The sequence below is a fragment of the Emys orbicularis genome, chromosome 9 (genome assembly GCF_028017835.1).
Source record: "Emys orbicularis isolate rEmyOrb1 chromosome 9, rEmyOrb1.hap1, whole genome shotgun sequence".
Lineage (NCBI taxonomy): Eukaryota > Metazoa > Chordata > Testudines > Emydidae > Emys > Emys orbicularis.
The window spans coordinates 60990700-61008115 of record NC_088691.1 but is presented as its reverse complement, the minus strand read 5'-3'; the positions used below and the strand labels follow the sequence as shown (position 1 = coordinate 61008115).

At 42.0% G+C, this 17416-nt stretch overlaps 2 protein-coding genes across 2 annotated transcripts in view; one reads left to right on the top strand and one right to left on the bottom strand.

Annotated features, from left to right (window-relative positions):
- The first annotated feature begins 2096 nt into the window (after positions 1–2096).
- Positions 2097–3765, top strand: DUSP28 (dual specificity phosphatase 28). The gene is made up of 2 exons (XM_065410254.1): positions 2097–2444; positions 3634–3765. The coding sequence occupies exons 1-2, from the start codon at positions 2097–2099 to the stop codon at positions 3763–3765; spliced, it is 480 nt and encodes a 159-aa protein (XP_065266326.1).
- Positions 3766–6787: 3022 nt separating this feature from the next.
- Positions 6788–17416, bottom strand: part of LOC135883892 (claudin-19-like) — a 29736-nt gene continuing 19107 nt past the window's right edge. Inside the window, exons 4-5 of the mRNA XM_065411159.1 lie at positions 8100–8210; positions 6788–6887 (exon numbers count right to left, since the gene is read on the bottom strand). Of these exons, the coding sequence (XP_065267231.1) occupies positions 6788–6887; positions 8100–8210 (211 nt within the window). The remainder of the gene's footprint in view (positions 6888–8099; positions 8211–17416) is intronic.

Below are 17416 nucleotides of genomic sequence, written 5' to 3'. Positions count from 1 at the left end.
ACTCACTAGTAAAGATAAACAGTTAAACAAATTTATTGACTACAAAAGAAGATTTTAAGTGATATTAAGCGATAGGCAAAAAGTCAGGCCACACAGTTTTTGAAACACGGGCAGAGGTGAAAGTAAGCCGGTACGCCCCAGTACGGCATACCGGCAAGAACCGGTTTGCCGTACCGGGGTGGCCCGGCTTCCCCAGGGGGCAATTTAAAGGGCCTGGGGCTCCCGGCAGTGGCTGGAGCCCCAGGCCCTTTAAATTGCCACCAGAGCCCCACTGCTGGAGCTCTGGGGTAGAGCTGCGGGGCTCTGGGGGCTATTTAAAAAGTCCGGGGCTCCTGCTGCTTCTACTGCCCTGGCCCTTTAAATAGCTGCCAGAGCCCTGGAGTAGTGGCGGTGGGGCTCCGGCGGCTATTTAAAGGGCCAGGGCGGTAGAAGCAGAGGAGCCTCGGGCCCTTTAAATAGCCCCCGGAGCCCAGGGGTAGCAGGGGGCTCCAAGGGCTATTTAAAGGGCCTGAGGCTCCAGCTGCCTCTGCCGCCCTGGTCCTTTAAATAGCTGCGGGAGCCCCGCCGCTTCCCCAGGGCTCCCACGGCTATTTACAGGGCCGGGGCAGTAGAAGCAGGGGAGCCCCAGGCCCTTTAAATAGCCCCCGGAGCCCCGGGCTGCTGCTGCTACCCCGGGGCGGGGGCACTTACCTTACAGGGTGGGCTGGAGCTGGCTCTGACTCCCTCAGCCACGCCCCTTCCACACTAGGCCCCACCCCTTCTGGGGTCCAGAGCTGGCCCCAGCATACCGGTAAGTCACTGGACTTACTTTCACCCCTGAACCCAGGGACCGCGGCATACCACGGCTCCAGGAACCGGAGTGTGGGGGGAACCCCCAACAAACTCTATACTAAGACACTAATAACTCTACTAACACTAAGGAACTAACTATATACAACCAGATAAAAAATGAACTTGCTGAGCAAGAGCTAAGGGAAGTTCCAGCCACCGTCACTGGCGGTAAGAAGAAACTGAAGGAGGGGCGGGTTGGCAGGGCTATATACTAGGCGCCATGAAGGCGCGACTCCAGGGGGCACCCAGGCCAACCCAACGGATGCTGCTAGGGGAAAAATCTTCTGGTCAACGTGCACGCGCGTGCACACACCTGATTGGAATGGACATGAACAAGCACTCGAAGAAGTAATAGTTTTTACAAAGAATCATACCAACATTAATTAATCCTTGTAATACTCATGGGAGATAGGTAAATAAGTATTTTATGCATCTGATGGAGAAACTGAGACGGAGAGGTCAAGTATTTTCCAAGGTTGCATGGCAAATAAGTGGGTTGGGCAGGATTAGAACTCAAATTATTGTCTCCTAGGCTCTTCACTTTTCAATCCATCACCTTTTACAATAATATATGATATCTTGCATTATTATAGTACCTTTCATTATATCATTTCTTTGCTCACTTTTTAGCCACAAAAAGTGCAGAGTGATTGAAAACTTTCATCCACAAACATTCTGCAAACTTCAGAATGCTGTGCTGAGCAAAATGGGTGTGCCGTTTTCTATTAACATTAGCATTTTAGAAAATACTCCAAGCTCCTAAAAACAATCCACTGCTTCGGATTTGGTGCAATATATTCTATTTGCTTCAAGTTCCATTTTATTCCAATATTTCAGGGGTTACGGTAGTATTACTTTCTGAATAAGCAGTAGTCCTGGGGCAGATTAATTTATTTTTGTGTTGAGAAGCTACAAAATTGTTGCAGAAATTGGTGCTATTCAAATTTCTAAACTGTTCTACAATTGCTCTGTGGGCTCTGACATGTGTTTTAATTTCTCAAATGTTTCTATCACACTATAGCACTAGGACCTGAAGGAATCCTTTAGTTCTGGTACAGTAAGTGTAGAATAAATATAGCACAGCACAGATGGCTAAGGAACAGGACAGCAGAAACAAGGCAAAGTGCTGCAGGAAACAAACTGCACTTTCAATTAATAGGGTTTAAGTATCATTTTGTGTTCTGCCACAGTCCTTAATGCTTCTCATCAAAATCAGCCTATGAAAGCATCAGAGGGCAGTGGTGACACTGCACCCTTTGTTGCCAATGTTACAGCTCTGTAAGATCACCGACTCTTTGCTAATCAGTAATTCTAGAGCAGCCTGCAACAAAGAACTCCTCACTCAAGAGGGAGTTACATTCTGTATTAATGTCTCCAGGCAGCAGCCATTCCCAGGCCTTCACCACGTCCGAAGCCTGCGCATTCCTGTTTTTGATGACCCTTTGGAGGACTTGTATAAGTATTTTGAACAGTGCAACAATGCCATAGAGGACACAGTACAAAGTGGTGGAAAATGCTTAGTTTACTGTAAAAATGGCCGCAGCAGATCTGCAGCGATCTGCACTGCCTATCTGATGAGACACCAAAATCTCACTCTCAAGGATGCCTTTGAGGTACTGTACTCATGCTTGAAAGTTATACCTCTTATGTTTGATAAGAAATTCATTTCAAATTATGTTATGAATAATGACCCAATTCCTAAGACCACAAGAAACAAACAATATAGGAGACAGCATTCCTATCTGAAAAAAATAAGCAGCTGGAGATAAAACTATTTAAATTGCTTTACTAACTTGGACACATATGAGTGCCATTATTGATAATACTGACAAAATCTGATGTAGTTTTATAGATGCATTTTAGTGTCCTTAGCCCATTTTATTTATATATTAAAGCAGGGCAAATCATGCTTTTTTTATCTTTTCCAATTTTATTCACAAATTGTCTGAACATTTTCAAATGTATTCACTTGAAATCCTGTGACTATTATTGGACTGTGGTTTGTAAGCAGTTTAAGAATATTCAGCATTCCAAATTTGAGCTGTTATGATTGGACACAATCCCATGCTAAATTTCTGGTCCCTGACTGGACAAGGGAAGCTTTTAAAATTAGGTTTCTGGAACAAATACAATTACAAAGTCAAATGTTCTTTAAGAAAACACAGCAGAATATTCGCAGAAAGTTGGCTGTTTCTGTGAACATTCCTGATTGCATTTGCAAATCCATGGCAAATGAACATAAAATGAGGTACAGACAGAGAAAGCCACTCAGTGAAAGAAATCAAGCAAATCTGTGCAGATATCACTTGGCAGTGTTAATTCTGATCTCCTTCATAACAATGTTATCTATGTAATAGCCAAACATTGCACAGAGACAATATTTATTGTTCCTGATAAACTGTACCTTAGATAATAATAATGCCCTACTAATAATGCCTCAACTTTGATTTGGAGTGCCCACCAAGTGGGGCTCAGTCTATATGTGCTTTCACCCTTGGCCTTTCTATTAGACCTACCAGAAAAGTTACTAATTAAGATGATTGTCATGTTGATGCCACTTCACTAGGAACTGGACTAACCCTCACTTCCCCAGATACAACAGATCAGATTACTCAAAAAATGATACATGTATTCTTTGGCATATGCAAAAAATATACAAAACAAGGACATTTCACAGTTATTCTCACATAGAAATATCAAAATCAACTTTCTCAGAAGTCATGGGGGCAGAGGAGGGGGAATATCTTGCCTGATTTCCTGCACAATTTCTACTACACATGCAATGTTTGTCACTTTTTCTAGACTGTGAAGACTGCCAGACCAGGAGTAGAGCCCAACGCAGGATTCTGGACTCAGCTGCAGAGATATGAAGAACATTTACAGACGCAGCATCAGTTGGGTCATTCTTCTGAAAAAATGATTTCTTCCAAATAAATGTAATTCTGATTAAAATTTTCTTTTTCAAAGTTTTAAACACAATTGCTTCTAAAAGGCCTAGCAGGGCTGCAAAACCAACTAGAAGAACATAAAACATCCAGCCTTCTCAATGTATTTTTGAGGTTTGCATGACATTCAGATTCTGCAGATTAAGCAGACTTTTAAAAAAATTCTAAACTTTATGGGTGCAAAGATAATCTTCCAAATGTGAACAGAGTGTAACCAAAGCAGTATTATTTTCCCCGATCCTATAAACAACCTACAACAATGACATGAGGTGTGAATTTCCTCATTCAGCTCACTGAGGTGCTAACTTTAAAGCCTAATGAAGACTCTAAGTATTTAACTGTTGATCACTTTAGCAGATGGAATTGGGGTAGGAGAGCAGCCCGCAGGTGGCGGAAATTGCTGCAGGGAAAAAGGTGCAGAGTGAAGCAAGGAAGAGAAATGAACAGGGAAGAGAGACAAACATAAAGGATAGGGAAGGAAGAAAAACAAAGGGAAAAAATAGTGGTGCAGTCCTAATGATAAGCATGTTTTCCTTTTGAGTGATGCTAAATATGACAATAGGATACTGAATAAAAACTTTTCATTACTAAATACAGGCTATATTCTACTCTTGATCTTGGTACAAAGCTCCCAATGACATTAGTGGGAGAACTATTGTGCCTAGAACAGTATATAGTTCGAATCTGTACCCCATCCATTGGGCAATAATTAAGAGTGCAATTTGGCCTCTCCACAAAATAAGTTTGACAACCCTCACCTACTTGTTTATAAGTAGGTCTAGAACTAGAATAGAGGGGCACTGCAGACCACAGGCTGAATACTGGCAGAGTTCTGTGTGGGAAGCTTACACAGCTACTGCTCATTCTATGCCTGAATTAGCTTAGTTTTCCCTTGGTTTCAGCAGTACTGAAATATCCATCACAATATTAAAACAAAGGGGAAGAAACTGGCATTATAACGTAATCGCCATCCATTCTATTACCATTTACTAAGCCAAATGAGATTTAACAGTCCCCAAACTGACTTACAGAATAGATCACCAGGGTGTAAAAGAACATTCTGTATCACACATGCAAAACAATGTTTCTGCTAAGAGCCCTTATACAATTTAATAGGAAATATGTTATCTGGGTACATTGGAGACAGAATTTACAACTCAGGCTACATTTAAATTTAATCATGGAGCTCAACATCGGACAAAAGTAGAGGATTATTTTGTTGAACTGTTTTAATACATTTGAAATTTAAAAAATAATTATGAAAACTGTAAAATTGTCAATGTGAAATTTCATTTGGCATTGCTCAGCAAACCAATGTAATTTTTACAAAGATTAGCTAATCTTCAATGACTAAATGCTTATACAATACAAAGGGTGTTCCCAGCAGCAGAATAACTTGAGATGAAAGTGCTAATGACTGAAAGTTACAACCATAAAATTACTGCAGACCAGAGCCACCTTGGAATAGTTTGAATTAGACAATTCTAATACAATGGGTTTTTTCAGTTTCAAGTGTAAATGGATTTTTTTTAATCCACAAAACAATAAGTAAAAAAATAATCAATGATTTGGGAATAAGGCATCAGATAGATAATGCATCCCTTTATCAGATGGCTTCTCCATTCCTGACTGTTTGCAGTATTCCTTGTATATTATTCTATTTGTATATTTGCCATCCACTGGAAAAGGATTTTAGTGTGTTGTGTTCTGCAATTTTTTTTTAAAAGTTCCACTACAAATCCCACATACTAGACCAGTGGTTCTCAAACTTATTTGATTGCCCCCCCCCCTTCTTTGTGCCTATAGTAGCTTATGTGACCCACTACCCCGCCCCAACTCGTGCCACACAAGTACCTATACCAATGTATGTGGCAGCAGTGCTTCACTGCCAATCAATTTTGGCTTCTTTGTTTTTCACCTGAGTTGGGGGGTTTTCTGTTGCACGAATGAGCCCGTGATCCATTGTAAGAAGAGCAAAAGCAAAGCTGCGATTGTGGTCCATGCTTACAATTAAATATCAGAGGGGTAGCTGTGTTAGTCTGTATCCACAAAAACAACAAAGAGTCCGGTGGCACCTTTGGGTTTTTTACCCACGAAAGCTTATGCCCAAACAAATCTGTTAGTCTTTAAGGTGCCACTGGACTCCTCGTTGTTTTTACAATTAAATGTGCACATCACGTCATAGCAAACAGATTAATGTACAGATGGCCATGACTTTTTATAATGCTATGCAAACTTAACAGAAATCCATCAAAATGCACAGAGCCATCTACAGGTAAATGCAGAACGCCATCTGAGGACCTGATATGTCTGGAATAATCAGCTTTGCTAGTTATTCATCGTTGTGGGTAAAATGTGCACAGTAAGTTTTTTCCCCCCTAAAGCTTCTCACCCCACCCCAAATACATTCCAGACACCCGAGGTGGGTGCACCCCCCAGTTTGAGAACCTCTGTACTAGACATAATGTGAACATCAATAAAACATATGTCTTTAAGTGCAAATATAATAAAATTAATGTTTCATTAATACTGTCCATAACAACTTTAATTAAGAACTGCAAATCACGCAAGGGTTAATTCTTATTTACTCTTAAAAGCTAAAACATTTTTTAAAAAATAAGAAGCTGAAGTATTAATAAAATTACAGTAAATTTTACAACACTAGTTTTATTAGGTTGTGATTAGTTGCAGCATGTCAGTTTCACTGTTTGAGCCAGTCAAAAATAGATTAACAATTAGTCTTGGTTTGTTGTCAGGGTACACCATACATTATGGCTTCATTTTGCTTGGTTTGTCAATGAACAGGATATCTCCATGTGGCAATATCTTTCCAGAAACTTAACTGTTTCCATTTTCAAAATATTCCCAGAAGGAAGTACTAAAACATATAACAACCTCAATACTGAGATAAAGATTGCAGCCTGAACTAGAACACTCAAAAATTAGTTTCTCTTTTTATTTGGATTGACAAGATGTTAACATACAAACAATTAAAAAAATAAAAGAAGAGTTTACACATAATCTTTGGCTGTTCTGACTGTATCCGAATTTTTGGTGTAAATGCGTGGCTGATGAGCTGCCTGGCCAGCGGAGTAGTCATACTTGCGGTCGCTGTAATTAAGAAAAACGAACTGTAAATTATTAAGTACTATACATCCACATGCTCTTTGACAAAATCAGTTTAACTGATCTAAGCAGGAATCTTTATTTATGCTAGTTGCAAATTTTAACATAAATCAATACGATAAAGAATGTAGTGGAAAATTATCTTGGGTCCACGCTGTTGGTATCTCACCCTTAGTACAGAGCTTTAAATTCTGCACTAGGTTTCACTGAAGGATTTACTAAAATCATGTTGAAAATTAGTGAGTCAGTGCATTATGGGTCAGATCCAAAGCCCTATTAAGTCAATAGAAATTTGTCCATCAACTTCAGTGGCTTTGGACCAGGCTCAATATGCAATAGTATATCGTGCTCAACATAATACTGTCCCTCATTGGCTGTTCTCACACAGCTTTTTCTAATGTTTAAGTAAAGCATCATACAACATGCTTCTTCCTTCAGTGCATCGCCTTTTTTTAAAGGTTTAAATGTGGTTTAGATGTACTTGGTACTAGTATTCCTTGGACATTTCAAGGGTGCACAGACCTTTGCTATTTCTGACAAGTGCAACCTTTTCCTAGACAACTGCTGCACATCTGACTTGTTTTAAATAAAGATTATGTTTTTCCAATGAAAAAGGATAAGTAGTCAGGCCAGAAATCTTAGTTTTTCTGACATATTGCTAAACAAACCTTTCTACAAGAAACAAGAAAAATCTCAGAATTTCTTAAGCTGTATCAGTTGCTTTGGGGGAAAAAATGATTTTATTTTCTGCAAGATAAATGGAATTAGATTCTTTTAATGGTAGTGAAAATATATGATTAGAAAATTATAGCACTATTGCCATAATACAAAAAAAAAGTTAAAGATCTGTATTGCAATTTTACCGATACAAAGGAAGCTCTGCTCTTTGACTGCACAATTCCATTGTACATTCATTAGAAGCACCAACACTGCCCATAATTATAAAAAATATAAAACTGATTATTTCAAATTTTAACAAGCCAGTGTCAGAGGTCAGAAGGATAGGCGTAAAGAGTATATACATGTTTACATCACAAGTTTATGGCAAGATTCAGTGTTGAATTGACAGTCCTAGCCTCTAGTTTTTGCATCTACACAATACAGAAGTGAATAATTGGGAACAAACCCACTTTCTATGCATAAATTGGCACTGATTGAAGTATATAATTTATTTTGATCTTTAAGATAAAGAGCTACCTGTGCTTTCCTCTTTTTCCCCCTTTGCATGAACAAGTCAAGAAGATCCCACCAAGCATAGACAGAATCGATCCAGCCCAGCCTAAGTACAGTGCATCTCCTAGTTCATACCTGGAATATGAAGGATTTTATGGAAGCATCATACAACAGGATCACACATAGAAGATTTAAAGCTTTCTCCATGATATTATTATATATTTTATATGAAGCAGTAATACATTTTACACTGTACTAGCTATAAGATATGCTAATTGTATAAAAAGCTAGCATCATTCTTGGTAAAGAATGCAGAGAATTATAAACCAGGCAGTTTCAGTACCCAATTAAATGTTACATAATAGATGATGTGGCCAATAATGTAAGCATTTGTATCTCTAATCAACAAACCTCTTAAGCAAATGCTTAAGTGCTTTGCTGAATCAGGGATTTAAAGAACAAAAATTAATAAGCAACCTGGAGATAAAGGGGGATAGGTAATTGCTTAGAAATACCGAAGAGTTGGTCATAAAGGACATATATTTACAGTGTCTGAGAACAGAATACATGGAGCAACAGCTTGAAGATAAAAGGGGAAAAAAGGTTTACTGCACTTATCCACTTACATCTGGAGATCTCAGTATTATCTCTTCAGCGTAATAATTTTCTCCTACACAGAATTACCAATACAGATCCCCACTATAGGAGACTATTAAACAGCTAAGCAATTAGTGTCTGATCTAGCACTCCTACCAAGAAAACGTTTAGTTAAAAGTGTGAACTGATCTGAAAGTAGCAACCTTAAAAATCTCAAAGACAGCAATGTTATAGATGCATATTGTAGATATGGTTCCCTTGCTGTAATGTAGAAAACTTAGTTTCCTTCTAGCAAAGGAACTTCTGTCTATTCATACCAGGTCTGAATGCAAATTCTCATCCAGTTCTAACCTTTGCTTTTCCAAGATTGCTTCACCCTTATACTTCTCCCTATATTCTAATAACAGCTGGTGGACTTCCTGAAGAGCTTAGCTCTATGTAGTCAAGTGGAGTTCTCTTCATGTCCAGATTTTTCATATCTAACCTGGTATTACCAGCAAGTGGTAACAGTAAGGAGGACTAACCCAGAATATCAGTAATAAATAGTCAAGAATGACTGGTTTAGTCAGTCTTTCACAAGGCCAGATAGAAACCCATCACCCTTCTTTTTTTAATGGAGATCTTAATGTTATTACACTGCTCTACAGCCAAAATGCTTCTGAAATAAATGTAGTCAAACTTTACTAATTCTGGGTCACTGAGAACGAAAATGATGCTTAAAATTGTTGATTGGCTCTAGTTCCCAAGATATGCTATTGGGTCAGTATATACGACCCTTGACTTGGGAATGGCGGAGGATAAGTGAGTTATAAAGGGAAGGGATCTCAATTTAAACCAGAAATGACTAAAATACATCTTTGACTGGATCTATGAATAAATCTATGACTGGGTTTGGACAGTACTTGCTTTTTAGGCAAAACAATGAATGATGCAATCTGAAGCTGGTATTGCATCATACATGATACGAATTGCATCATGTTATTCCTAGAAGTCATGGATGATGCAATCATAACGAAGCTTACATCACTCTGCTGAACAAATTGCCCTATATCAGCTCTAGAAATCATACAGTGTCGTGCTCTCTTATTTGTCAGTGTTTGATTTTGCAAAGGGACACATTTCTGTTTAGCCAAAGTGAGCAGAGATGCCTCGTACTTGTGTGAACAGTGCAGATAACTTCTGCTATGTTTGTGGTGAAGTGACTTTTGCATCACAAAAGCGCAGTATAACCACTATGGTTAAGAAAGCCTATCACCTTTATTTTGGCTGCAAAATTGGAGATCAGGACAAGAGGTGGGCCCCACACATATGCTGCAACACTTGTGCAACAAATCTTCGCCAGTGGTTGAACAGGAAAAGGAAATCTATGCCTTTTGCAGTGCCAATGATTTGGAGAGAGCCGACAGATCATACCAGCAATTGTTACTTCTGCATGGTGCCTCCAGTTGGGAAAGGTGTGTCAAAGAAGAAAAAGTGGACTGTGCATTATCCAAACATTCCATCAGCTATACGCCCAGTACCCCACGGAGAAGGACTGCCGGTTCCTGATGCACCAGAATCATTCTCACCTGAGTCAGACGAGGAAGAGGAAGAGGATGAAACTTCTGGTCCTGAACCATCAATGTCACAGGACCCACATTTTCTCCCATCCTCCTCCTCTGAACCACACCTCATAACACAAGGTGAACTGAATGACCTTGTCAGGGATTTGGAACTACCCAAGAGTAAGGCAGAGCTGTTGGGCTCCAGACTACAGCAGTGGAATCTCCTGGCAGGTGATGTTAGGGTTTCTATGTTCCGTGACCGTCAAAAGGATCTTGTCCCATTCTTCTTCATGGAAGGTGAGCTTGTAGCCTGCAACAACATCGATGGTGTGATGGCAGCCCTCAACATCGTTCATGATCCAGATGAGTAGAGACTGTTCATTGATTCATCGAAGACGAGTCTTAAAGCTGTTTTACTGCATAATGGCAATGTTTTGCCATCAATTCCAGTTGGTCATGCAGTCCACATGAAGGAAACCTATGACAACATGAAACAACTTTTGAGGTGCATAAACTATGACCAACATCAGTGGCAGCTCTGTGGCGATTTGAAGGTTGTTGCTCTCTTGCTTGGTCTGCAGACTGGATACACAAAGTACTGCTGTTTTCTCTGCGAATGGGATAGTCGTGCAAGAGATTCCCACTACATCAAGAAAGATTGGCCACTCCGACAGTCATTGGAGCCTGGGAGGAAAAGTGTTCAGCATCCACCACTTGTTGAATCGAGGAAGATTTTGTTACCACCCTTACACATCAAGCTGGGTCTGATGAAGAACTTTGTCAAGGCCATTGACAAAACACAAGCAGCTTTCAAGTACCTCAGTGGAAAATTTCCAAGCTTAAGTGAAGCTAAGATAAAGGAAGGTGTCTTTGTTGGTCCTCAGATTCGTGAACTTCTTCGAGATGATGCATTTGACCATGCACTGCGTGGCAAGGAAAAGACGGCATGGAAAGCCTTCCAGTTAGTGGCAATAAATTTTCTCGGAAACAACAAGGCAGACAACTACAGGTTGTTGGTGGAAAACCTCCTCAAGGCATACAAAAGCCTTGGTTGCAACATGTCACTAAAGATACATTTTTTGCACTCTCCTCTAGATTTTTTTCCACCGAACTGTGGAGCAGTGAGCGACGAGCACGGCGAGCGATTTCACCAGGACATTGCAACAATGGAGAAATGCTATCAGGGCAAATGGAGCCCATCAATGCTTGCAGACTATTGCTGGACAGTGACAAGAGATGCTCCATTTAATGAATACAAGAGACAAGCCAAGAAGCGCCGAGTAGACACTGAATAGGACTAAACTATGTACATAATAGTTTTTTGCCTTTTGTTTCATAATAAATTTTATTTATATAACCCTTTTGCTGATTTTTAAAGTGTTACATAAACAGGACAGGTGAAATATTATCATGTAAAGCAACCATAAACACATGAAAAGACCTAGGTTTACAATTTATGATTAAAACTCTACTATCTACACAATATACATAGACATAAAATGTAAAAACTTAAATATCTTAGAAACAGTAGCCAATCAGTTGTTTTAATTGTCATATTTGAATTCAGCACATCAAAATACATAATAAATAGCACATTTTATCTCTGAAGCAGACGACTTCTCAAAAATTGTAGACCAGTGTTATTTGTATGATCGCAGTACCTAGGAATCCCAGTCATGGATCAGGGCCCCACTGTGCCAGATGTTGTACAAACACGGAAAAAAAGACAGTCCCTGCCCCAAAGAGCTTACAATTAAAATATAAAACAACAGATGGATATAGACAAATAGTTGAGTACAAGGAAACAATGAGACAATATTGGTCAGCACGACAGGCTGTGGTCTCAGCACACCAGCAGCCTAACTGCTGTCATGTTTTTGTAGGCATCAGGGCAAAGGAGAGTTTGAAGGAGGAATTTGAAGGAGGATAATGAAGTACAGTAGAACCTCAGAGATATGGACACCTTGGGAATGGAGGTTGTCCATAACTCTGAAATGTTTGTAACTCTGAACAAAGCGCAGGTCGGACTCCAGATCCAGCAGCTGACACTCCAGGCCAGGTTTCAGCAGCAGCTGAGCTCCCTACTCAGCACCAGCATGAGTTTGCTAGCTTTCCCCCTCCAGGCAGGGTGTGTAACCCCCTCCAGGGGACTGGGGGAAGGAGTGAAAGTGGTGCAGACCCCAGTGCTGCAGCTGCTCCTGCTCTACTAGCTGGCTCCGGCTGCCTTGGGCTGGCAGCCCCAATGTCTTGCTGTTAGTGGCTACCCCATGCGTGGGGGTGGGGACAGGCAGCCCAGATGTGCCTACCTTTAAGATGCAATACAGGCACAGTACAGTATTTGTTGTTGTTGTTGTTGTTGTTGTTGGTCTCTGTTACTGCCTGATTGGTTACTCCCGGTTTCACTTGGTATCCTGTTGACTGATCAGTCCGTAACTCTAATGTTTGTATCTTTGAGGTTCTACTGTAGCTTTGTGGTTGTTTATGAGGCGCTTCTCCCAAGGGTAAGGGACAGCATGGGAGAAAGCACAAAAGTGCTTGTTTGAAAATTTAACAAGTGAGCTATGGCTGCAGATTGGAATCAGGAGCTGATCTTTCAATAATGAATGAGAGGTGATAGACAGGTTGGGGATAGGCATGGAAAGTGATGAGTCAGAACCATGCAAAGAGTGGGGTGACATGGTCAAAGTGATGGGTAAGGAGAATGGTCTTTGCAGAAGCATTCTGAATGGATATGAATGGGGAAAGATTGCATTTGTCAAGGCCAAAGAGAAGAATGTTGCAGTAATTGGGATGCAAGATAATAAGAGCAGGATGATAGTTGAACTGTATGGATGGATAGGAAAGGCTGTATCCTAGTGGCATTATGCTGAAAAAATCTGCAAGATTTAGACACAGCCAGGATGTGAGGACCTAGAGAGAGATCCAAGTTGAAGATGATGCCCAGATTACAGATGAGAGTGACTGGCAGGATGGTGGTGTTGTCTACAGTGTACAAGACAGGAGACAGCGGGAAGGATTTCAGGGAGGAAATTAGGAGTTCTGGTTTAGCCAGGTTGAGCTTGAACTGACAGCTAGACATTCCCGAGGAGATGTCAGACACAAGCTGAGAGTTTAGTTTGGACAGAGGGAGACAGGTCCAGAGTACAGATAGCACTGTGAGTAGTCAGCATAGAGATTGTATTTGAATTTGTGTTTCTGAGAGTGATTACCCAGAAATAAGGTGTAGAGGGAGAAGAGAACAGAATCAAGGACAGAGCCCGGTGGAACCCCAACATAGTGTTATAAAGGGTGGGCGAGAATCCTCTAAAGCAGTGGTCTCCAGCCTTTTTACACCCAAGATCACTTTTTGAATTTAAGGGCAACCCAGGATCTACCCCACCCCTTCCCTGAGGCCACGCCCCACTCCATCCCCCCCCCCCCCTCCGTCGCTCGCTCTCCCCCACCCTCACTCACTTTCACCAGGCTGGGGTAGGGTGTTGGGATTTGGAAGGGGGTGCAGGCTTTGGGTTGGGGCCAAGGGGTTCACAGTGTGGGAGGGGGCTCTGGGCCGAGCCTGGAGAGGGGGTTGGGGTGCAGGAGGGGGTAAGGGGTGCAAGTTCTGTGAGGGAGTTTGGGTGTAGGGGGAACTCCAGGCAGAGGCAGAGTGTTGGGGTGCAGGAGGGGTGTGGGATGTGGGCTCTGAGAGGGAATTTGGGTGCAGGAAGGGGCTCCGGGCTGGGACAGAGTGTTGGCGTTCGGGAGGAGGTACAGGGTGCTGACTCTGGGAGGGAGCTCAGAGCTGGGGGTTGGGGTGTGGCATCCCACCAGGCAGCCCTTACCTCCGGCGGCTCCCGGTCTGCGGCACAGCATGGCTGCTGCTAAGCCAGGCTCCCTGCCTGCCCTGGCCCCACGCCACTCCCGGAAAGGGCCAATGTGTCCCTGCGGCTCCTGGGGGAGTGGGGGGGCGGGGACATGTGGCTCCACGCGCTGCCCCTCTCTGCAAGCATCACCCCCGCAGCTCCCATTGGCCACAGCTCCCCATTCCCGACCAATGGGAGCTGCGGGGATGGTGCTTGCAGGCAGAAGCAGCCCGCGGAGGGAAACCCCTGCCCCCAGAGTATGAGGTGGGAGGGAGGGAATGAAATGTTTAGGGGGATGGGGGTTTCCCACAGGTATCTGCTAGGATCTGTTTTATGTAACAGCTTTATTCATGAAATGGAAGAAAGAATAAAGAGGAGTGTAATGAAATTCATAGATTAAACTGAATTGGGATGACAGGAACACAACATATACCCACAGCTAGCCAAGAAATAAAAGAACAGAGGTTGCCAGGTACTGCACACCTTCTTACAGCTTCAGCTCCAAATAGCCAGTGCTACAAGGAGGCATTCATGCAACCTTAACAGATATTGCTTTTCTAAAAGGTTCCCAAATCTCAGAGGAGCAGCAGTGTATAGGCCATGCTTGATAGATTCCTAATGTCTCAGAAACATGCACCAGCCAGCTTCCAAATGCCCTCCCCTTTCCTTCAGTTCAGTCACCAAGGCAGCTGGCTAAGACATCCACCAACAGCTCTGTACTATGAGCTGACAAATTTGGGCCCTGTCCATTGCAAAGTGTGAATCCCAAAGATCTGCCCTTTATCCACTTTAACATTTCCCAATAGGTAGTGGAGATAGTTCTGTATACAATATAGCCTGGAAAGATGGACATGGGTGTGACGGTACCTCCCATAAGGCTCTATGGAAATATGCTTAGAATGTGTTTTATGCTACATATGCCATGTAACATATCTCCATAAAGGTTATGATCTACTGAATGTAGTAATCCTATTTGCATGCATCATTTTTGTATTCCATGTTATGAATGTTATGAATGTTGTCTGTGTACTGGCTTGATTTCTAAATAACCTTAGTAGAGCATTTGGTCAGTTCCTGGAGAAAGGAATGTTGAAATTAAGTACCTAATCAAGAAACACTTAAAGGACAATGGATCTTTGAATGCTCCAATCCACATAAGAAGTCTACTTGAGGACGTTCAAGGTAGCATGTAAACCAGGGGTAGGCAACCTATGGCACGCGTGCCGAAGGCGGCACACAAGCTGATTTTCAGTGGCACTCACACTGCCCAGGTCCTGGCCACCGGTCCAGGGGGCTCTGCATTTTAATTTAATTTTAAATAAAGCTTCTTAAACATTTTAAAAACCTTATTTACTTTACATACAACAATAGTTTAGTTATATATTATAGACTTATAGAAAGAGACCTTCTAAAAACGTTAAAATGTATTACTGGCACGCAAAACCTTAAATTAGAGTGAATAAATGAAGACTCGGCACACCACTTCTGAAAGGTTGCCGACCCCGATGTAAACAATGGATGCTACCTATAAAAACTGTGAGTCATGCATGGACATGGGACTGGCCCAGGTGACTCCTAAACTCCATCTTGGAGCTGGACTTTGCTGGAGTGAGTGAGGAGTGAGGAGGGGGTCTCCACCCACAAGAGAAAGTCTATTTAAACCCCTGGGAGACCCCTCCATTTTGTCTTCAGCTGGCTAAAGAGAGCCTCTCCACCCCCACCCCACCCCCAGAATACCTGGAAGAAATTGGAACAAAGGACAGTGACTGCAAGGGGTGTGAGTGATTGCTGGACCCAGGCTAAAAGGAGATTAGTCTGTAAAAGGGAGCATTCTGGAACTGGTGAGGATCTTATCTGTATTCAGTTTGATTAGGCATAGATTTGTGCATTTTATTTTATTTTGCTTGGTGACTTACTTTGTTCTGTCTGTTACTACTTGGAACCACTTAAATCCTACTTTCTGTATTTAATAAAATCACGTTTTACTTATTAATTAACTCAGAATATGTATTAATACCTGGGGGAGCAAACAGCTGTGCATATCTCTCTATCAGTGTTATAGAGGGCGAACAATTTATGAGTTTACCCTGTATAAGCTTTATACAGGGTAAAACGGATTTATTTGGGTTTAGACCCCATTGGGAGTTGGGCATCTGGGTGTTAAAGACAAGGACACTTCTGTTAGCTGCTTTCAGGTAAACCTGCTGCTTTGGGGAAAGTAATTCAGACCCTGGGTCTTTGCTGGAGCAGACGGGAGTGTCTGGCTCAGCAAGACAGGGTGCTGGAGTCCCGAGCTGGCAGGGAAGGCAGGGGTAGAAGTGGTCTGGGCACATCGGATGGCAGCTCCCAAGGGGGTTTCTGTGATCCAACTCGTCACAATGGGTTATTGCCATACTCAACAATTAAGCTTTTAAGCCTAGAGACAGAGGAAGGGTGGGGATATGGAGCAAAGGTAAGATTGGTCCTGGAATTTTTCCTGGATGTTTCTGAATTTTAAACTGTTAATATTATTCTGAAAAGGCAATATATTACCTTCAAGTTCTTTCTTTGGAATTTATATTCCATTCAGACAAAGGGATCTTGGGGTGGGCAGAAGTCACTCTATTATGTAATATGGTTTATACTCGAATTTGGTGGTGGCTATTTTTAAGACACTCTTAACCAAAATCCATTTAGTCTGAGAGCACATATCATTGCACTGTGTATTCTCTAGACAGAAGGACAGGATACCAAAATGTCCATCATTGTCATATCCTCCAAAGCTGTTACTGCCATTCTATGAATAGGCCTCCAAGATGTTCCAAACGCAGTTTAAGTTGTATCCATTCTACTTAGATTGTAAGCTCTGTGGGGCAGGGACTGTATTTATGTTCTGAGTTTGTATACCACCTGGCATAATGAGGTCCCGGTCCCTGACTAGGACTCCTAGGTGCTATGGTAATACAAATAATTACTAATAAAGCCAAGTCCTTCCCACAGCACCACCTATTCTGTGTGTTCCACCTTCCCTCAGAAATCTCTGTGCAGCCACATAGGAGAGGCTCTGAATTTCAGGGAGCATGAAGGAACAAAGAAGGAGCCATTTTGGAGCAAGCACACCTGTGAATCTGGAGGATTTCTTGCTGGTAAATGCTCCATGTCACATTAACTTTGGTTCTGCATTCTAAGAGCCCCAAAAGGGTCACAGACAGCCGATGCAATGGCGCATTAGTGACAGGAGATCCTGCCAATAGAACAGAGGGATGTACACTCTGTGCCAATGCGCCATGACTGAGAATTTGAGGCTAGTATGCCTTGCACATTCCTTGACTCCTTGAAAGTGAGGACATACCCCAGTCCTCCCAACCAGCAATAATTCCTC

Bases quoted from the DNA above. Each gene is read 5' to 3' on its own strand.
- DUSP28 (XM_065410254.1), top strand. From the start codon at position 2,097: ATGTTACAGCTCTGTAAGATCACCGACTCTTTGCTAATCAGTAATTCT. The intron at 2,445-3,633 runs GTACTGTACTCA...CACTTTTTCTAG, and splicing joins CTCTCAAGGATGCCTTTGAG to ACTGTGAAGACTGCCAGACC.